The sequence below is a fragment of the Pithys albifrons genome, chromosome 16 (assembly GCF_047495875.1).
Source record: "Pithys albifrons albifrons isolate INPA30051 chromosome 16, PitAlb_v1, whole genome shotgun sequence".
NCBI classification, from domain to species: domain Eukaryota; kingdom Metazoa; phylum Chordata; class Aves; order Passeriformes; family Thamnophilidae; genus Pithys; species Pithys albifrons.
In genome coordinates, this window is record NC_092473.1 from 15007282 (window position 1) to 15024781 (window position 17500).

At 53.9% G+C, this 17500-nt stretch overlaps 1 protein-coding gene across 2 annotated transcripts in view; it reads right to left on the minus strand.

Moving 5' to 3' along the window:
- The window catches only part of CACNA1H (calcium voltage-gated channel subunit alpha1 H), a 134666-nt gene that overhangs the window by 107192 nt on the left and 9974 nt on the right, over window positions 1–17500 (minus strand). For both annotated transcript variants that reach the window (XM_071571609.1, XM_071571610.1), the window contains exons 4-5: window positions 9539–9698; window positions 2933–3248 (exon numbers count right to left, since the gene is read on the minus strand). In XM_071571609.1, the coding sequence (XP_071427710.1) occupies window positions 2933–3248; window positions 9539–9698 (476 nt within the window). The remainder of the gene's footprint in view (window positions 1–2932; window positions 3249–9538; window positions 9699–17500) is intronic.

The window sequence follows — 17500 nt, forward strand, 5'->3', positions numbered from 1 at the left end:
CATGACTCATTTGCAGGATTACAGGGGGAATTATTCCCCTCCCCAGCACCCAGAGGTGCAGCCACTGCCTTTATCCCTGTTGCATTTTGTGACTGGCACCAGGTTGTTCTCCTGGCTGCTGCCTCTGGCTTGCTCTTCGACTTGGAAGGTCAACCAGCCCTTGGACTGCTGAGCCCGTCCTGCTGCCACCTGTCCCAGCTCCTGCAGGTCCAGGATGCCCTCCCTGGAGGGAAATGCCTCTCAGCTTGGCTGCCCAAATGCCAGCCCTGGCAGCTGACAGAGCCTGCCCCAACTGCTGCCTTGGAGCACCATTTGCAGGGTGTTCTGGGGCAGAGACTTGCAGATTTCCCTCTCAAAATCTGCTTTTGGTTTGGTTGGTGTGTGGTCTGAACTGTCTCAACCTTGGAAACTCCTGGGCATGACTTGCAGTCACTGCACTTGGAATCCTGCAGTTCTGAAACCACTCTAGATCTCAGAATCCCAGAATGGTTTGGGTTGGGGGGACCTTAAAGCCCATCCAGTGCCACCCCTGCCATGGGCAGGGACACCTCCCACCAGCCCAGGTTGGCCCTTGGACACTTCCAGGGATGGGGCAGCCACAGCTTCTCTGGGCACCTGTGCCAGGGCCTGCCCACCCATTCCATGGAGGAATTCCTTCCCAATATCCCACCTAACTCTGCTGTGTGCCAGTGGGAAGCCATTTCCTTGTCCTGTCCCTCCATCCCTTCTAAAGTCCCTCTCCATCGTTCTGGCAGCTCCTTCAGGAACTGGAAGGCCACAATTAGGTCATCCCAAAGCCACCTCTCTTCCAGGCTGATCAAACCAACAGCATTTCCACCTCATCTGGGATAAACCCCAGGGGATGCTCCATCCAGCTGAGGCCCAAGATTGCCACAATGCCCACTGCAGGTTTGCCAGACCTCAAGGTTCACTCCTCCTCAGAACTCCTACACAGTACCACATATTCATTATTCCTCAGAGGAATGGCTCAGGACATTGGACCTGGCTCAGTAATTCCATAGGGAAGCTCCTGAGCTACTGAACCCATCTCAGCTGCCCTTTGTCCCCTCCTTGCTTTGAGGCCTCACCTTTCTGCTGACCTGGAGCTCCTCAGCCTCAGGTTCAGTGCAGTGAGAGCACAACCCCAGAGTTTTATTTCTTAATGTTCCTGCTCACAGCCATTGTGTTCATTTGGCACCTCCTGCAGTTGTGATTTACTCCTTCCATACCCAGGTTAAGGCAGCACCTTGTGCTCCCCACAGCTCCCTCTTTACCTGGAGTTATAGTGGCTTTTTAGCTTCTAAAAATGAGCCTTTAAGTTCTAAAAGGAATAAAGATGTAGCAAGAATTTTTGGCTGGGGAACCTCTGTAGTATTTGGATGGGCAAAGCAGCTCTAAAGCCAATCAGGCATGTCCTGACAGCTGCCAAAATGACCCATGGATACAACATCCAACTCTGCCAGACACTGCCCAAAGGAACCAGCTGAACCCTTTGCTGGGGCTGGTTTGCTCTTCCTGGGGTCAAGCTGCACATTTGCAGGCTGAGGAAATAAAATACCAAGGGCAAGAGCAAATTTGCAGCCTGCAGAAAGGTCCTGGAGGTGAAAAGGAAGCTCCTGGTGATCCTCAATGCCCTGGCACAACCCACTGTCCTTTCCCTGCAGAACATTCATGCCTGTTGTGGGACTCTGATGGGACCTCTTGGGCACGTCCATTGAATCTGTCAAAGAACTGGAGGAAAGGCAGAACTCAAGAGCAGCCAGAGTGTCCTTTACTTTGATTTCCCTCTTTCCTTTCTCCAACCCTCAGCAGCTCCTCTCTTGACACACAAAGTCCAGGAAAGAACCAAATTATTGTCACAAACAGCCCTGCAGGGTCTTGGGATCTGCCCAAATCCTTGGGGTTTGGTTCCAAAGATCTGAGCCCCCAGCAGTGGGATCCAAGGTGAGCTGAGAACACACAGGATGCTCAGAGCAAACACTCAGCCCTTTGCAGCTCCCAGGTGAAAAGTGGAAGTTAGTGAAGTTCAAGGTGTAATGGGAAACCAGAAGGAAATTCATAAATTAAATGGAGGGCTCTGAATGAGTAATTATTCATCATTAACAAAAGGAAAAGGAGAATTCTTTTCTCCTTTAGAAATGGATGTCACCTCCACTCCAGGAGGGCTAAATAACAACCAGCCAAGGACAAAGAAATGTATTAAAACCAGAAACTGCCACTTCAAATGGCAAACAGTGGATGGATCATGGCAAACAGGGCAGCCCTGGGAGGACACAACCTCTGGTCTGTGGGGATGAGCTCTCCAATGTTCCACAGCTCCAGGGGCTTTGAGGATGCTCCAGTTGCTGGAGTGTTTTGTCACCTGCAAAGGCTCCCCCAGTCTGAGCCCTTTGGTCTGTAGTGAAGAGCTGGAGAAATGTGGATCAAGAGAGACTCAAATCCCACGTGAGCACCATCTCCTCCAGGTATTGTGGTCAGAGCAGCTTCTCCCTCCTCCCAGCACAGCAGGCTCACCAGTAGCACCCTGATCCTGGGGAGAACCAGGCCTAGCCCATGTCATCAGGTGCCTGCATTTCAGAATGAAATCAAACCTTGCTTAAGAACTCCAACAACACTCTCAGTTTCCTGACACAATAAAGCCCCCACTCTCAAAAATCCCTGCCATTTACCTGATTTGCACAGTGAGAACCTGCCATACCTTTCCCTGCCTCAACAATTGTTCTCCTCCTCTTCTAAAACCCATGAAAAAACCAAAGGTTGTTCTCTCCACACTGCACCATTTGTGCAGTTCTTTCCTGATGCATTTACGTGCCTTCGTTTGGGTTTCACTCAGGGACAGGCAAATCCCCTTCTCCTCAGATACCAAAACCTTGCCAAGAAAAACATTACAAAACAAAGGGGTAAAAAAACCCATTTGGGAGGAGGATCCTACCTGAAAAATTGCTATCCAGGCATAGCCAATGTTATCAAAATTGATGGCGCCGTTGTGCGGGTTGACGTCGCCCGCCATGCACACGTTGTAGTACTGGTTCCAGTTGATGCAGGAGTTCCTGCTGCTGGCCTCGGGGGGGTACAGACTGGGGCTGTAGGAGTCCATGCTCAAGGTGCACTCCACCTTGTACTCCTTCCTGGTGGGGATGTTGGAGCATTTCTGCATCCCGTTCTCGCGGTGCGAGGAGCAGATGAAGGGGTTCTCCTCCGCCTCGTCCGGCCGGTAATAGGGGTGCAGGAAGGTCAGGTTGTAGGTCCTACAGGGGAAACAGAGACAAGGATGAGAACTAGAGAGTCATCCCTTGCTTCAGCAGCAGCAAAAGGTGCTGCTTTCTGTCCCTGGTTTGGTGGGTTGTCTCTCTTTAGCCCTTTGGCCCCACCAGGCTGGGCACAGCAAGTCCCGGTCGAGGGGACACCATGTGAGGGCACTGAGGGCACTTGGGGTGTTCAGCTGGAGAAAGGGAGACTGAGGGGAGACCTCAGTGCAGGGACAACTTCCTGGGGAGGGGCAGAGGAGGGGCAAGCCCTGAGCTCTGCCCTGTGGGACCAGGCACAGCACCCAGGGAATGGCTGGAGCTGTGCCAGGGCAGGGACAGCACCCAGGGAATGGCTGGAGCTGTGCCAGGGCAGGGACAGGGCACAGGGAATGGCTGGAGCTGTGCCAGGGCAGGGACAGCACCCAGGGAATGGCTGGAGCTGTGCCAGGGCAGGGACAGCACCCAGGGAATGGCTGGAGCTGTGCCAGAGCAGGGACAGGGCACAGGGAATGGCTGGAGCTGTGTCAGGGCAGGGACAGCACCCAGGGAATGGCTGGAGCTGTACCAGGGCAGGGACAGCACCCAGGGAATGGCTGGAGCTGTGCCAGGGTAGGGACAGCACCCAGGGAATGGCTGGAGCTGTGCCAGGGCAGGGTCAGGTTGGATCTCAGGACAAGGTTCTTCCCTCAGAGGGTGGTGGACACTGCCCAGGCTCCCCAGGGCAGTGGGCACAGCCCCAAGGCTGCCAGAGCTCCAGGAGGGTTTGGATGATGCTCTGGGACACAGGGGGTGACTCTTGGGGATGGTTCTGTGCAGGGCTGAGGGTTGGCCTGGATGGTCCTTGTGTGCCCCTTTCAGCTCAGCATGTTCTGGGGTTCTGAGAGGTACCAGCCCCTCAAATCACCCACAAATCTTTTTCCATCCTTTCAGGCACCAGGGACCTTCCACTTAAAGATCAGCCTGAGTTTTCCACAAGCAAACAGGGCAGCTGAAAGTGTGAAACAAGAAAATCCCAGTAGATCAGGCGCTTCCCAAAAATCCAGGGAACCTTCTGTTGCTCTGTGAGGACTTTAAGGGAACTCTTGTGATGCTCAGAAGAGCTGATGGCAAAGCTTTGCAATGAATGTGCCCCTCAGCACGTCACTGATGGGGGAGCTGAACTTCCACAAGGAGAGACCCAACCAAGGCCAGCCCAAATTCCTCCTGCACTCACATAAGAATGGGAGGACACAGCAATGGGAACCCTGTGCCTCCTGCAGATCTGATTTAATTGGCTTGGATAAAGTTTCTGGGTCTGCCACAGCCCAGATAAGGGACGTGCCTTTCCCCAAGTGCTGCCCCAGATCAGAGTCCAGGATTTCTCCTCTGTGTGCTCAGCCCCAGGGGGAGCAGCAGCACTCCCTGCTCAATTCCTGCCCCAGATGGAGCTGAATCCAGCCACTGCTTTATCCACCTTTCTGAGCTGGAGGGATCTCAGATGCTCCAGAATCACCTGGAGATAAGAGAAAGGCAACACACAAATTACCCACCCCAGCAAGATGTGGGGAGGAGACAAGCAGGGAATTCTTCAAGGCAGGACAGCTCTATTTTCATCTGTTTCTGAATGTCCCTATCTAGAGAACAAATTCAGCTCTAACAGGGCCAAACTAGTCCACACAACTGCTTGAAGCTGCTCCCCAAACCCCTGGAGTCAAGCAGGAGCCACGCAGAGGACAAATGCTGAGGGGAAATCAGTCCTGAACAATTCCCTTGAGGAATGTGGTTCTTGAGAGCTCCTCCAGCTTCAGGACCAGCAGGAACTGGGCACTGTTGGCTGGGATTGTGTTCACCAGCTCTTCCCCTCCCACTGCACAGTGGGACACACCTCCAGACAAAGCTGTACCATCACCCTCCCTCTCTCTGCCTGAGGTTCAAGAGACAAGAAAAACTTCACAGATGTTTTTCCTCCAAGACTGCCTGGAAAGCTTCTCCTTCCCCTCCCACCACCTGGGCTCACGCAGGAGGAATTTCCATATAAAAGAAGCTGAAGATCAGGCCAGGTGCTCCACAGGATGGTGTTTGCTGGAAGATCAGAGACTCCAAGCACCAGTTTGTCACACAGAGGGAGGTGACACAGAGGCTTGGGAAGGATTAAAACACTGGGATTGGATTCAGGGATGTGCCTGGGAGTGCTACAGACTTTGGCAAAGGCAGCTGGGAAATTTGGGAGAAGAAACAGAGGGAGGAAAGAGGAGACACCTGGGAAGTGACTTGTAACTCCCAAGTGGCAGAACCACAGGATGAATCCCCCTCCCACTGGGGTGCCCTGGAGGAGCCACACACAGTTCTGAGCCTTGGTGGGTCCCAGGAGCCACCACTTGGGCTCCCTGACACAGTGCCCTGGGCTGGCATCTAATAAGCTGAGGAGAGGAGATCTGGGCCCAAATTGCCTGGAGAACCATCAGAACAACATCCCTTGGTGGCTGTGGGAGGAAAATGAAAGCAGGAAAACAAAGCACAGTTGCTGAATTGACTTCATGCTCCCTTTCCCTGCCTTCCTCCTTCTTCCAACTGTCCCTAAAATAATTTATAAACTCCAAGTCCTCCAAATGACAAGTCCAAGTCTGTGGGCTGTGGGGCCACCCTTTTGGAGCCCTTCCCTCTTCCCTGAGCACAGACACTCCAAGAGCACCCACCCACCCACCTGGGAAGGACCCACGTGTGTGATGCTCCACCATGAAAGGAGAGGGGAAGGGACACATCAACTGACAGCAAACGTGGCAAATGTAAGACCTTTCCTTAGCTCTGCTGCTTGAAGACCTTTCTGGCAAAACCAAGAAGGGGAAAGGAGGAAGAAGAGCAAGAATGAGAAACCAAAGGGATGCAGAAGGAGGGAATTCCCAAATATTCACAAAATAAATGAGCTCTCTCTGCCAAGACCATCAACCTCCACGAGCAGGAAGGGCCATCCTGACTTCCCTCTTGTTGCCAATGGGTAGAGTGCAAGTAACTTATTAATGCTAATGAACTCATTAATCAGGAGATCCTGGGGCTCTGGGGAACAGCCAGGAGAAACTAAGCCCCAGGATGGATTTGTTATCACATTAGAGAGGATTACCAGCCCTGCCCTGCCAGCTGCCCCCTGCACATCCTCCTCCTCTGCAGCTCTGCAGTGTCTCCCTGGCCCTGGGCATGGCCAGGAGGAGGAGGAACATGTGGCAGGAAAGTCCATTCTGTCCCATATCAGTGAAAATATTCTCTATCCATCTAAATTCCCCAAAACTTCCACCCCAAACTCCAAAAAAAACTCCTGGGACAGCTTCTAGCAGGAAATGGAGGCTTTGGCTCATTGCAGGTCTAAAACTAATGCAGAGAACAGCCCAGAAGAGCAGCCCCAGCCTGGGGATAGAATCACAGAATGGATTGGGTTGGAAAAGACCTCCCAGATCATCAAGTCCAACCCTTGGTCCAACTCCAGTCCCTTTACCAGATCATGGCACTCAGTGCCATGGCCAAGCTCAGCTGAAAAACCTCCAGGGATGGGGAATCCACCCCCTCTCTGGGCAGCCCATTCCAATCCCTGAGCACTCTCTCTGCAAAGAATTTCTTCCTGATCTCCAACTTCAATTTCCCCTGGCAGAGCTTGAGCCCATCGTGCCCCCTTGTCCTATTGCTGAGTGCCTGGGAGAAGAGACCAACCCCCAGCTGGCCAGAACTTCCCTTCAGGCAGTTCCAGACAGTGCTGAGGTCACCTCTGAGCCTCCTCTTCTCCAGGCTGAACACCCCCAGCTCCCTCAGCCTCTCCCCACAGCACTTGTGCTCCAAATGGGCTGTTGTTGGAGGGTCACAGCGAGGAGGGAGGGAGGGAAAGGAGGGAAGGGAGGGAAGGGAGGGAGGGGAGGGAGGAAAGGGAGGGAGGGGAGGGAAGGGAGGGAGGGGAAGGAGGGGAGGGAGGGGAAGGAGGGGAGGGAGGGGAGGGAGGGGAGGGGAGAGAGGGGAGAGAGGGGAGAGAGGGGAGGGAGGGGAGGGAGGGGAGGGAGGGGAGGGAGGGGAGGGAGGGGAGGGAGGGAGGGGAGGGGTGGGAGTGGAGGAAGGGAGGGGAAGGAAGAGGAGGGAAGAGGAGGGAAGGGGAGGGAAGGGGAGGGAAGGGGAGGGAAGGGGAGGGAAGGGGAGGGAAGGGGAGGGGAGGGGAGGGAAGGGGAGGGGAGGGGAGGGGAGGGGAGGGAAGGGGAGGGGAGGGGAGGGGAGGGGAGGGGAGGGGAGGGGAGGGGAGGGAGAGAGGGGTCCTTACCAGCGCACTTTGTTGCAGGTCTGGGTGGCACCCAGTGAGGACCCGGCCACCATGGGCACCTGGATGGGGCTGTGCTGCTTGTTCATCACCAGGTCCAGCTTCTCCTCCAGGACCCCACTCTGGCCCACAGAGCTGCAGGAGCCCTCCCTGCAAAGTTCTGCAGCCTCCTTTGTCCACATTGCTCTGGAATGCTCCAACTTGGACCACAACAGCCCCAAGCACGTGGCATTGAGCAACAGGACATGGGCAGAGCCACCCAAATTCCCCACTGCCCTTTGCTGGAGGGCTCAGCTCAGGGAGAAGATCCCTTGCAAACCTCTCCAGCCCAGAGAAGATCCTGGGAAGCCTCTGAAGCTGCTGTTGGCCATTCCTTAAGTGCCTGGTTAATATCTGCACTCAGCCAACATTTCCCCCTGGGCTTCACTGTAAGAGCTGCACTTTGCAGAAAATCACTGAGCATTTAAAAACCTGGGCAAAGAGATGAGAGGGACTGGCTGGAGGTAATTACAGCTCTGCCCTCCTTGGCCTCCCTCCAGGCAGAGCTTTGACACCACAATTTGGGCTTTTCAATGCCAGCTCAGGGGGCACTCTGAGCGTGGAGGGTCTTGGTGAGCAGCAAATACCTGTTGGAGGTGCAGGAGAAAGTTTGGAGCATCAAGATGTTGGAGTAGAAAAACACACTCGTTGGTTTTGTGCCTTCCAGAGCCTCTGGTGGGATGAACAAGAGTCACCAAGGCTGGTCTGCAGGACAGGGAAAGGCTTGGAGAGCTGAAAGCCACAGGACTGAGCAGTGAGAGGCAGGAGCAGGGCCTGGGGCAGAGCTGAGGGATCATCTCCACTTCTCCTCCACACAACACAAGTTGCAGACAGCAGATGGTTCCACACAGATGGAATTACAGGCTCCATCTTCTCTTACAGAGGTAGAGCTGCCCCACAGAGCTGCTCTGAGCCTTTCTCACCTCTGAGCCACTGGCACCTTCAGCAGCCTCTGCCAGGAGCCCTCAGAAGGGTTTTCCCAGGCAGACCTGCCTGTCCTGGGCAAGTTTAGAGGCTTCACTTGGGTTTCTCTTGTGCTGGTGGGTTTGAAGGTGTCCTCACACCCCTCTGTGTCCTGCAGCAAGAGCTGGATGAGCCAGGAGCCACCCCAGTGCCAGCAGCACCTCCATGGGCACACTCTGGGCACAGCCAGGGCTGGCACCAGGGTCCAAGCACAGTCCCAGACTGAACAGGATGAACCAGATCCAAGACTCAACCAGGGAGCTCAGGCAGGAGCCAAAACCCCAAGATCAAAGCTGGAGGCAAACACCAAGACCAGCCCAAAGCAGGACTAAGGGCCATGGGCTGAGCTTAACTAGAGCTGCTGTGCCATGGGCAGGGGTGGGGTGGGGGTCCCAGGTGAGGCTCAGCAAGGCAGTGAAGACCTCTGAGCACCCTCAGCACCTGGCAGGGGTGTTGGTCCACCCAACTGCCAAGTTTGGAAGAACCGAAACTAAAGTTTGCATCATTAAGATGAGATTTGATGATCTTGGAGGCCTTTTCCAACCCTACTGATGCCATAATTCCACCACAAGGAGCAGGTGCTGCCACCCCTGGTGCCAGTCCCACCCTGAGAGCTGGGTACAAATGTTTTCAATGCCTTTCACATCGAGCTTCTTGTCTTAACACACCCACAAAGATTTATCTGTGTGTTCCAGCAGCATCTCCCACCCCCTGCCAGGGGCTGGCTCTGCTCAGGGACCCCCAGACTGGAACCATTTGGGGAACTGACACTTCTAGGAGAGCTCTAATCCTTTTTTTTTAATCTAAATCCTTGAATTCCCAGAGTCAGGAATCTCAGCTTCCTCAGACAGAGAGAGAGTCCAAACCACCACCACCATTGTCCTTCAGGTGCAACTCCAACCCCTCATAACTTGGTGACAAGTGGATTTTGTCAGAACTGAGCACTGGGATTTCTCCAGAAGAAATTGGGAGAGAGAAAGGAAGAAAAGGGTGGAGAATTTCTTCATTTTGCTGCACTTACATTGCAAAATTCCTGTCCAGGAAACACCTGTTCCTCAGCAGCCCTGCCCAGAGCTGGACACCAACAATCCCAAAGATGAAGAAGACAAAGAAGCACAAGAGGAGGACGTTGCCTAACATAGGCAGAGTATCCAACAGCAGGGTGACCAGGATTCTCATACCTGTGGGGAGAGGGAAAAACAGGTTAGAGGAGCCCTCTGATGGGAAAAACCATCCCCAGGTTGGTGGTGCAGCCTCAGAGGGCACAAAAATTGGGATATTCCTCTTTCCCCCTAAAGCTCAACACTGAAAAGGAAGGTCTGGGAGCAAACAGAACATCTCCAAGGGCTGCACCCAAGGGTGGCATTTTCAGGTGTTTCAGGAGCACCCAGTGACACACAAACATGGGCAAAGCTGCCAGAGAACCTCAGCTGGAGAAATGACCTCAGGAAGGATCAGCCTGCCCAGAAATTGTCCAAATATGGATTTAAAAACATGTCAAACATCTCTCACGAATCCCACAAATTATTCCCCAAAAACCACAGAGAGTGGATTGGACAATTCCTCTGCCATGGAGGACTCCTCTCCTTGCTGGCCACAGGACTGGAAAGCAGGAAAATTCTGACTTTTTCTGAGGGTGGAAAGCAGGATGTGTTTCTTGCTCCAAGGAAAGCTCTGCTCCCTTCCCCTCCTCCTGTGCAGGCTGTGAGACCTTCCCACAGCCCCACCCCTCTCCATGAGCCTCTTGTCTTTCCCAGCCCCTCTGCTGATTCCATGCAAGATATTCCATCTCCAATCTTCCAGCTCCAGGAATGAGTCACCCTTGCAGAGCCTCAGCACCCCTTGGCACCCCCAGCATCCCCCAGCACTGACTGGGGGTAAGGGTGGGGTTGGCATCTGGGCCATGCCCTGTCTCACCCACCAGAGCAGCTCCAGAGTCAAGGAAAAAGCAGGAATAAAAAGGGAGATGAATCTTGGAGACAGGACCAGCCATTACTTCACCAGCTGGTCATGGATGGGAGGAGAATGAATGAAAAGAGGAAGGGCCAAAGGCAGATGGGACATGATGGAAAGGAACAGAGCAGGGAGCTGAGCTGAGCCTTGGGGTGCCCACAGTGGGCAGGGCTCGAGGTCATGGCACTGGAATCAAGGTGGCTGCTGGGGGGGTGTGATCCTGCTGCCTTTGGAGGGATTTTATCCCACTAAAATCCTCCTCTGCAAACACCTTTTCCTGCCTGCATGGAACCTTTTCTCCTTCCCTATTCCCTGCAGGATGCTGATGTTCCTTCTCTCCCTGCTGTCCCTTCTCTCCCTGCAGTCCCTTCTCTCTTGCTGCCTCTTCTCTCCCTGCTGTCCCTCCTCTCCCTCCCTGTTCCCTGCAGGATTCTGCTGTCTCTTCTCTCCCTGCTGTCCCTCCTCTCCCTCCCTGTTCCCTGCAGGATTCTGCTGTCCCTTCTCTCTCTTGCTGTCCCTTCTCTCCCACCCTATTCCCTATTGGATTCTGCTGTCCCTTCTCTCTCTGCTGCCCCTTCTCTCCCACCCTATTCCCTATTGGATTCTGCTGTTCCTTCTCTCTTGCTGTCCCTTCTCTCCCACCCTATTCCCTATTGGATTCTGCTGTTCCTTCTCTCCCTGCTGTCCCTTCTCTCTCCCTATTCCCTACAGGATTCTGCTGTTCCTTCTCTCCCTGCTGTCCCTTCTCTCTCCCTATTCCCTACAGGATTCTGCTGTCCCTTCTCTCCCTGCTGTCCCTTCTCTCTCCCTGTTCCCTGCAGGATGCTGATGTTCCTTCTCTCCCTGCTGTCCCTTCTCTCTCCCTGTTCTCTGCAGGATTCTGCTGTTCCTTCTCTCCCTGCTTCCCCTTCTCTCCCTGCTGGCCCTTCTCCCTCCCTGTTCCCTGCAGGATGCTGCTCTCCCTCAGCCATGCCACTGGCACAGAGGGTGGCACTGCCAGGCAGTCTCTCTTCCCCCACCAGATTCCCCCTTGGCTTCTCCCAAGCCATGCCCGGTGCCCGGGCTGCAGCCTGGCACCTGCAGACCTCAGGGCAGGGTGCTGGGATGAGGATGGGTCTCCAGGAGGGAAGTGCCCATCCCTGCCAGCCCTCCCCAGGCAGAGCTGGCAGGATCAGAGTCCTGTCGTGCCGCTCCATCCCGTGCCACTCTGCCAGCGGAAATCCAGGGCAGCCAAGCGGGGCTGGAGCTGCCACCGCCCTGTCAGCACAACCCAGGATGAGCCACCCGTGCCAACAGTCAGTGCTAAGAACTAATGAGGTGTGAGTAAAGCCCTGTGCCCCCAGGGCAGAGCCTGCCCAGCTCTCTGTGCCCAGCTCTGCCTTGGCTCTGGCACAGCTTCACTGCTGGCGCCGCTGCCTCTCCACAGGAGCCCCGTGCCAGCCATGCCAGGCACCCTCCAAACCCCATCCCTGGGCACCCTGCAGGGAAGGGAGATGCCAAACCCAGGGAGCTCAGGGAGCAGCTCCGAGCACAGGGAGGCAAAGGGGGTGATTTCCTCATGTTCATTCCCAGCTGGTGCTGCCTCCAAAGCCACCCAGGAGCACAACCCAAAGCACATCCCAGAGGACATCCCAAAGCACATCCCAAAGCCCCCAGGGAGCACATCCCAGAGAACAACCCAAAGCACATCCCAGGGCACATCCCAGAGCACATCCCAGAGCACATCCCAGAGCACATCCCAAAGCACATCCCAGAGCACATCCCAGAGGATAACCCAGAGCACATCCCAGAGCACATCCCAGAGCACATCCCAAAGCCCCCAAGGAGCACATCCCAGAGAACAACCCAGAGAACAACCCAATGCACATCCCAGAGCACATCCCAAAGCCCCCAAGGAGCACATCCCAAAGCACATCCCAGAGGATAACCCAGAGCACATCCCAGAGCACATCCCAGAGGATAACCCAGAGCACATCCAAAAGCACAACCCAGAGCACATCCCAGAGCACATCCCAGAGAACAACCCAGAGCACATCCCAGAGCACATCCCAGAGCACATCCCAAAGCACATCCCAGAGCACATCCCAGAGCACATCCCAGAGAACAACCCAAAGGACATCCCAGAGCACATCCCAGAGCACATCCCAGAGCACATCCCAGAGCACATCCCAGAGCACATCCCAGAGCACATCCCAAAGCACATCCCAGAGAACAACCCAGAGCACATCCCAGAGCACATCCCAGAGCACATCCCAGAGGATAACCCAGAGCACATCCCAGAGCACATCCCAGAGGATAACCCAGAGCACATCCAAAAGCACAACCCAGAGCACATCCCAGAGCACATCCCAGAGAACAACCCAGAGCACATCCCAGAGCACATCCCAGAGCACATCCCAGAGCACATCCCAGAGCACATCCCAAAGCACATCCCAGAGCACATCCCAGAGCACATCCCAAAGCACATCCCGAAGCCCCCAAGGAGCACATCCCAGAGCACATCCCACAGCACATCCCAGAGCTCTCCCTGCAGCTTTCCCTGCACATCTATCTTTGGAAAAGCACAAAAGACTCCCTTAATTCCCAATGCTGGGCTTTCCTCCTCATTTCCCCCTCCCCCTCTCACTGATATGCTCGTTCCTTTTTATCCAAAAATGGGTAAAATTTATCTCCCCGTGCCAGACGATTCTTTTTCTGCTCAGCTCCTTTTGGGATTTGGGGTTGTTTAGTGGCACCATTCTGGGATTGAATCCATCTGTTCCTCACGTGCCCAGGGTGCTCTGGGCTCACAGCACAATGCCAAGTGTGCCCTGGGAAAAGAGCACCAGCCCTGAGGCTGGAATGAGGCTCAGGATTTCTTCTCATTCCCATTATTCCCATTCCATCTCATGCCTGATTTAAACCCCACAGAAAAATAAAAAAAAAAAAGGCAGTGAACTGGATTTGAAAAAAAAAACAACCAGTGAGCTCTGCTAAAAAAAAAAATTCCCCAACTACAGCCCCTGCCAAAGATATAAATTGCAGGAATTCTATTTTTCCAGCCATTTTCAAGGAATATTTTTTAATAGAGATGATGTTTTTATTGGCTGGGCTTCTTCTTTCTTTTCTTACCAAGCAGAATTGAAATGAAATCATCTCGTGGGTGACTTTATTGTGCCTGGAAGCAAAGAGCTAAGAGTGTTGGTTGGATGCCAGGGAAGTGCCCAGGAATCCCAGGGATAAATCTCCAGCCTGGGGCTCTGACCCCTGGGTGGGGATTGACCCCCAGGCTCGTCTCTCCTGACCCAGCTGGGACTTGTGTCTGCTCCAAGTCCTCTTGTGTCTGTCCCTGAGCTGAAAATCCCATTGCAGTGTCACTGTCCTGGTGCTGGGAATGCCACGGATGGCACTGCCCAGCAGGGATGGGGTGGATGCCCAAGGTCAGCCCTTGGCCAAGACTAAAAATGCAACTGTTACCCCCCAGAAACCACAAAACTCCAAAAAAAAAGAGAGATGTCACTGCCCATTCTGTGCAGACCCAGCACTGGATCAGTTGGAAACAGTAAAATTCCTGAAACAGCAAAATTCCTGAAACAGCAGAATTCCTGAAACAGCAAAATTCCTGATCTTCAGAAGGGGTGGAGTTGGTGCCTCCTAAACCAGTGAAGGTTGGCATGAGCTGCCCTCCAGGAATGGGAGTATTTCCAAGAACTAATCCTGCCCTGGCACCTGTTCAAGACATGGAATATTAATAAAAAAATGGAATATATTCTATGGCCTGTCTCTTGGAAAAATCCCCAAATCCCGTGGGAAGTGGAGCAGAGAAAGGCTCATTCCAAAGGTTCCAAGCCCAAATAACAAACTGGACACAGATCAAAATTTTACCTAAACTTGGAGGCATTTGGATCCCTGGGTTGAAACAATTCCCATGCTGAATCCCAGCTTGAGACTCCCACTATTCCATGGGAAAGCTGGGAAGGGTTTCCTGCATTTAAGGAACTTCAGTGCCAGCTGATCCTCACCCTGAACCCTCCGGGCTGGGCATGTGCCAGTGTCCCTGTGCCAGTGTCCCTGTGCCAGTGTCCCTGTGCCACTGTCCCTGTGCCCCACCCCATCCCAGTGGGACCACCAGGCTCCAAATCCCAGAGGAAAACTTTGTGTTGTGCTTTGGGGCAGCTCCAAAACTCTGGTAATGAAACCTCAGGAGGAAAACCAAACTCCAGAGGGGGTTTCATGGTCCTTTTCAGCAGCTTTTTTGGCTCCTTTTCAACTAACGATGTCACAGATTTGATTTGATTTTTTTTTTTTTCCAGAAAAATCCTGAGGAATTGGGAGTTCAGAGAGAAACTTCAAAGAGTCCTGTGAGTAAACATCCATCTGTTCCCTCCCATGTTCCTCTGAGGGCCTGGAACAGAAACCCTTCTGGGGGAGGTTGTTTGGCTGTCCCTGGATGTGCCGTCGCGACGGGCAGCGAATCCAGGCAGGATGTGGGGCTGTGTCATTCCAAAGGAGCAGGAAATGCAGGAAATATCCAATTTTTTTTTTTTTTTACAAGGAACCTCTATGATTAAGAGCTGGCTGGAGGGTCGGGCCCAGAGAGTGCTGGTGAACGGAGCTGCATCCAGCTGGTCACCAGTGGTGTTCCCCAGGGGTCTGTATTGGGTCCAGTCCTGTTTAACATCTTTAGTGATGATTTGGATGAGGGGATTGAGTCCATCAGCAGCAAATTTGCTGCTGACACCAAGTTGGGAGGAGGGAGTGTCGACCTGCTGGAAGGCAGGAGGGACCTGCAGAGGGACCTGGACAGGCAGGAGAGCTCTGCAGAGGGACCTGGACAGGCAGGAGAGCTCTGCAGAGGGATCTGGATAGACTTGAGAGATGGGCTGATTCCAATGGGATGAAGTTCAACAAGGCCAAGTGCAGGTCCTGCCCTTTGGCCACAACAACCCCCTGCAGTGCTCCAGGCTGGGCACAGAGTGGCTGGAGAGTAGCCAGGCAGAAAAGGACCTTGGAGTACTAATTGACAGGAAGCTCAACATGAGTCAACAGTGTGCCCAGGTGGCCAAGAAGGCCAAGGGGATCCTGTCCTGTATCAAAAATAGCGTGACCAGCAGGACCAGGGAAGTGACCCTTCCCCTGGACTCTGCATTGGTGAGGCCACACCTTGAGTGTTGTGTTCAGTTCTGGGCCCCTCAGTTCAGAAAGGATATTGAGATGCTGGAGCGGGTCCAGAGAAGAGCAGCAAGGCTGGAGAAGGGACTGGAGCACAAGTGCTGTGGGGAGAGGCTGAGGGAGCTGGGGTTGTTTAGCCTGGAGAAGAGGAGGCTCAGAGGTGACCTCATCACTGTCTATAACTACCTGAAGGGAAGTTATAGCCAGGTGGGGGCTGGTCTCTTCTCCCAGGCACTCAGCAATAGGACAAGGGGGCACGATGGGCTCAAGCTCTGCCAGGGGAAATTTAAGTTGGATATCAGAAAAAAATTTTTTACAGAGAGAGTAATCAGGCATTGGAATGGGCTGCCCAGAGAGGTGGTGGATTCACCATCCCTAGAGATCTTTAAATGCAGATTGGACGTGGCGCTGAGTGCCATGATCTGGTAAATGAACTAGAGTTGGACCAAGGGTTGGACTCGATGATCTTGGAGGTCTTTTCCAACCCAATCGATTCTATGATTCTATGATTCTATGATTCTATGATTTCCATACAATCCTGCTGCATTTTGCTGTGAGTGGGATTTGGCTGGAAGCTGCTGGAAGCTCCGTGGAATGAGCACCTTGCAAAGGGTTGCTCCGATTCCGGCAGGAAATGATTTCAACTTGTTGGGTCGCCTTTCCAATTGGGTTTAGAAGAACGAGCAGCTGAAGCCACTTGAAAAATGGATTTAGGGGCCACTTGAACTTCCTCTCGTGGATGAACCCAATTTTGTTCTACATGACAGCAAAAGCCTCTGTGGGATTCCAGCAGCCAACAGAGGCTCCTGTGCTGCTAATCCTGAACACAAAGTCCTGCCAGGGCTGAGTGGGGCAAAGGAACCCGCAGGGTCTCAGAGCTGACCTTGCCCTCTCTTTGTGGGAACTTTATTTACTTTACACCAGGCAGTTCTTTGCCCCAGAGAAGTCAAGAAAACGCTGGAAAACAGCCACAAAAATTTGGGGTAAGATTGGGGCTGAGATCTACTCCCTTGGCCTTTGCTAAAACTAATAATGATAATTAATGATTAAAAATTAAAATCAATGCCTTTGGTCTCAGCAGCAGGAGAGCAACTCCTAATGCCAGGCTTAGCCCACACAGAGCCAGCTGCCAGGGCTGGTTTGCCCACTTTTCCCAGGGGGATGAGCCAGGCAGAGCCCCACCTGTGCCTGCCCAGCCTGGCAGTGGTGCCAGTGGTTTTCCCAGTTTTCCCAGCTGTGCCTGCCCAGCCTGGCAGTGGTGCCAGTGGTTTTCCCAGTTTTCCCAGCTGTGCCTGCCCATCCTGGCAGAGGTGCCAGTGGTTTTCCCAGAGGGATGAGCCAGGCAGAGCCCCACCTGTGCCTGCCCATCCTGGCAGAGGTGCCAGTGGTTTTCCCAGAGGGATGAGCCAGGCAGAGCCCCACCTGTGCCTGCCCATCCTGGCAGAGGTGCCAGTGGTTTTCCCAGTTTTCCCAGCCATGCCTGCCCAGCCTGGCAGTGATGCCAGTGGTTTGCCCAGTTTTTCCAGCTGTGCCTACCCATCCTGGCAGCAGTGCCAGTGGTTTTCCCAGGGGGATGATCCAGGCAGAGCCCCACCTGTGCCTGCCCAGCCTGGCAGAGGTGCCAGTGGTTTTCCCAGCCATGCCTGCCCAGCCTGGCAGCAGTGCCAGTGGTTTGCCCAGTTTTCCCAGCCATGCCTGCCCAGCCTGGCACTAGTGCCAGTGGTTTTCCCAGTTTTTCCAGCCATGCCTGCCCAGCCTGGCAGTGGTGCCAGTGGTTTTCCCAGTTTTCCCAGCCGTGCCTGCCCAGCCTGGCACTAGTGCCAGTGGTTTTCCCAGTTTTCCCAGCTGTGCCTGCCCATCCTGGCAGCAGTGCCAGTGG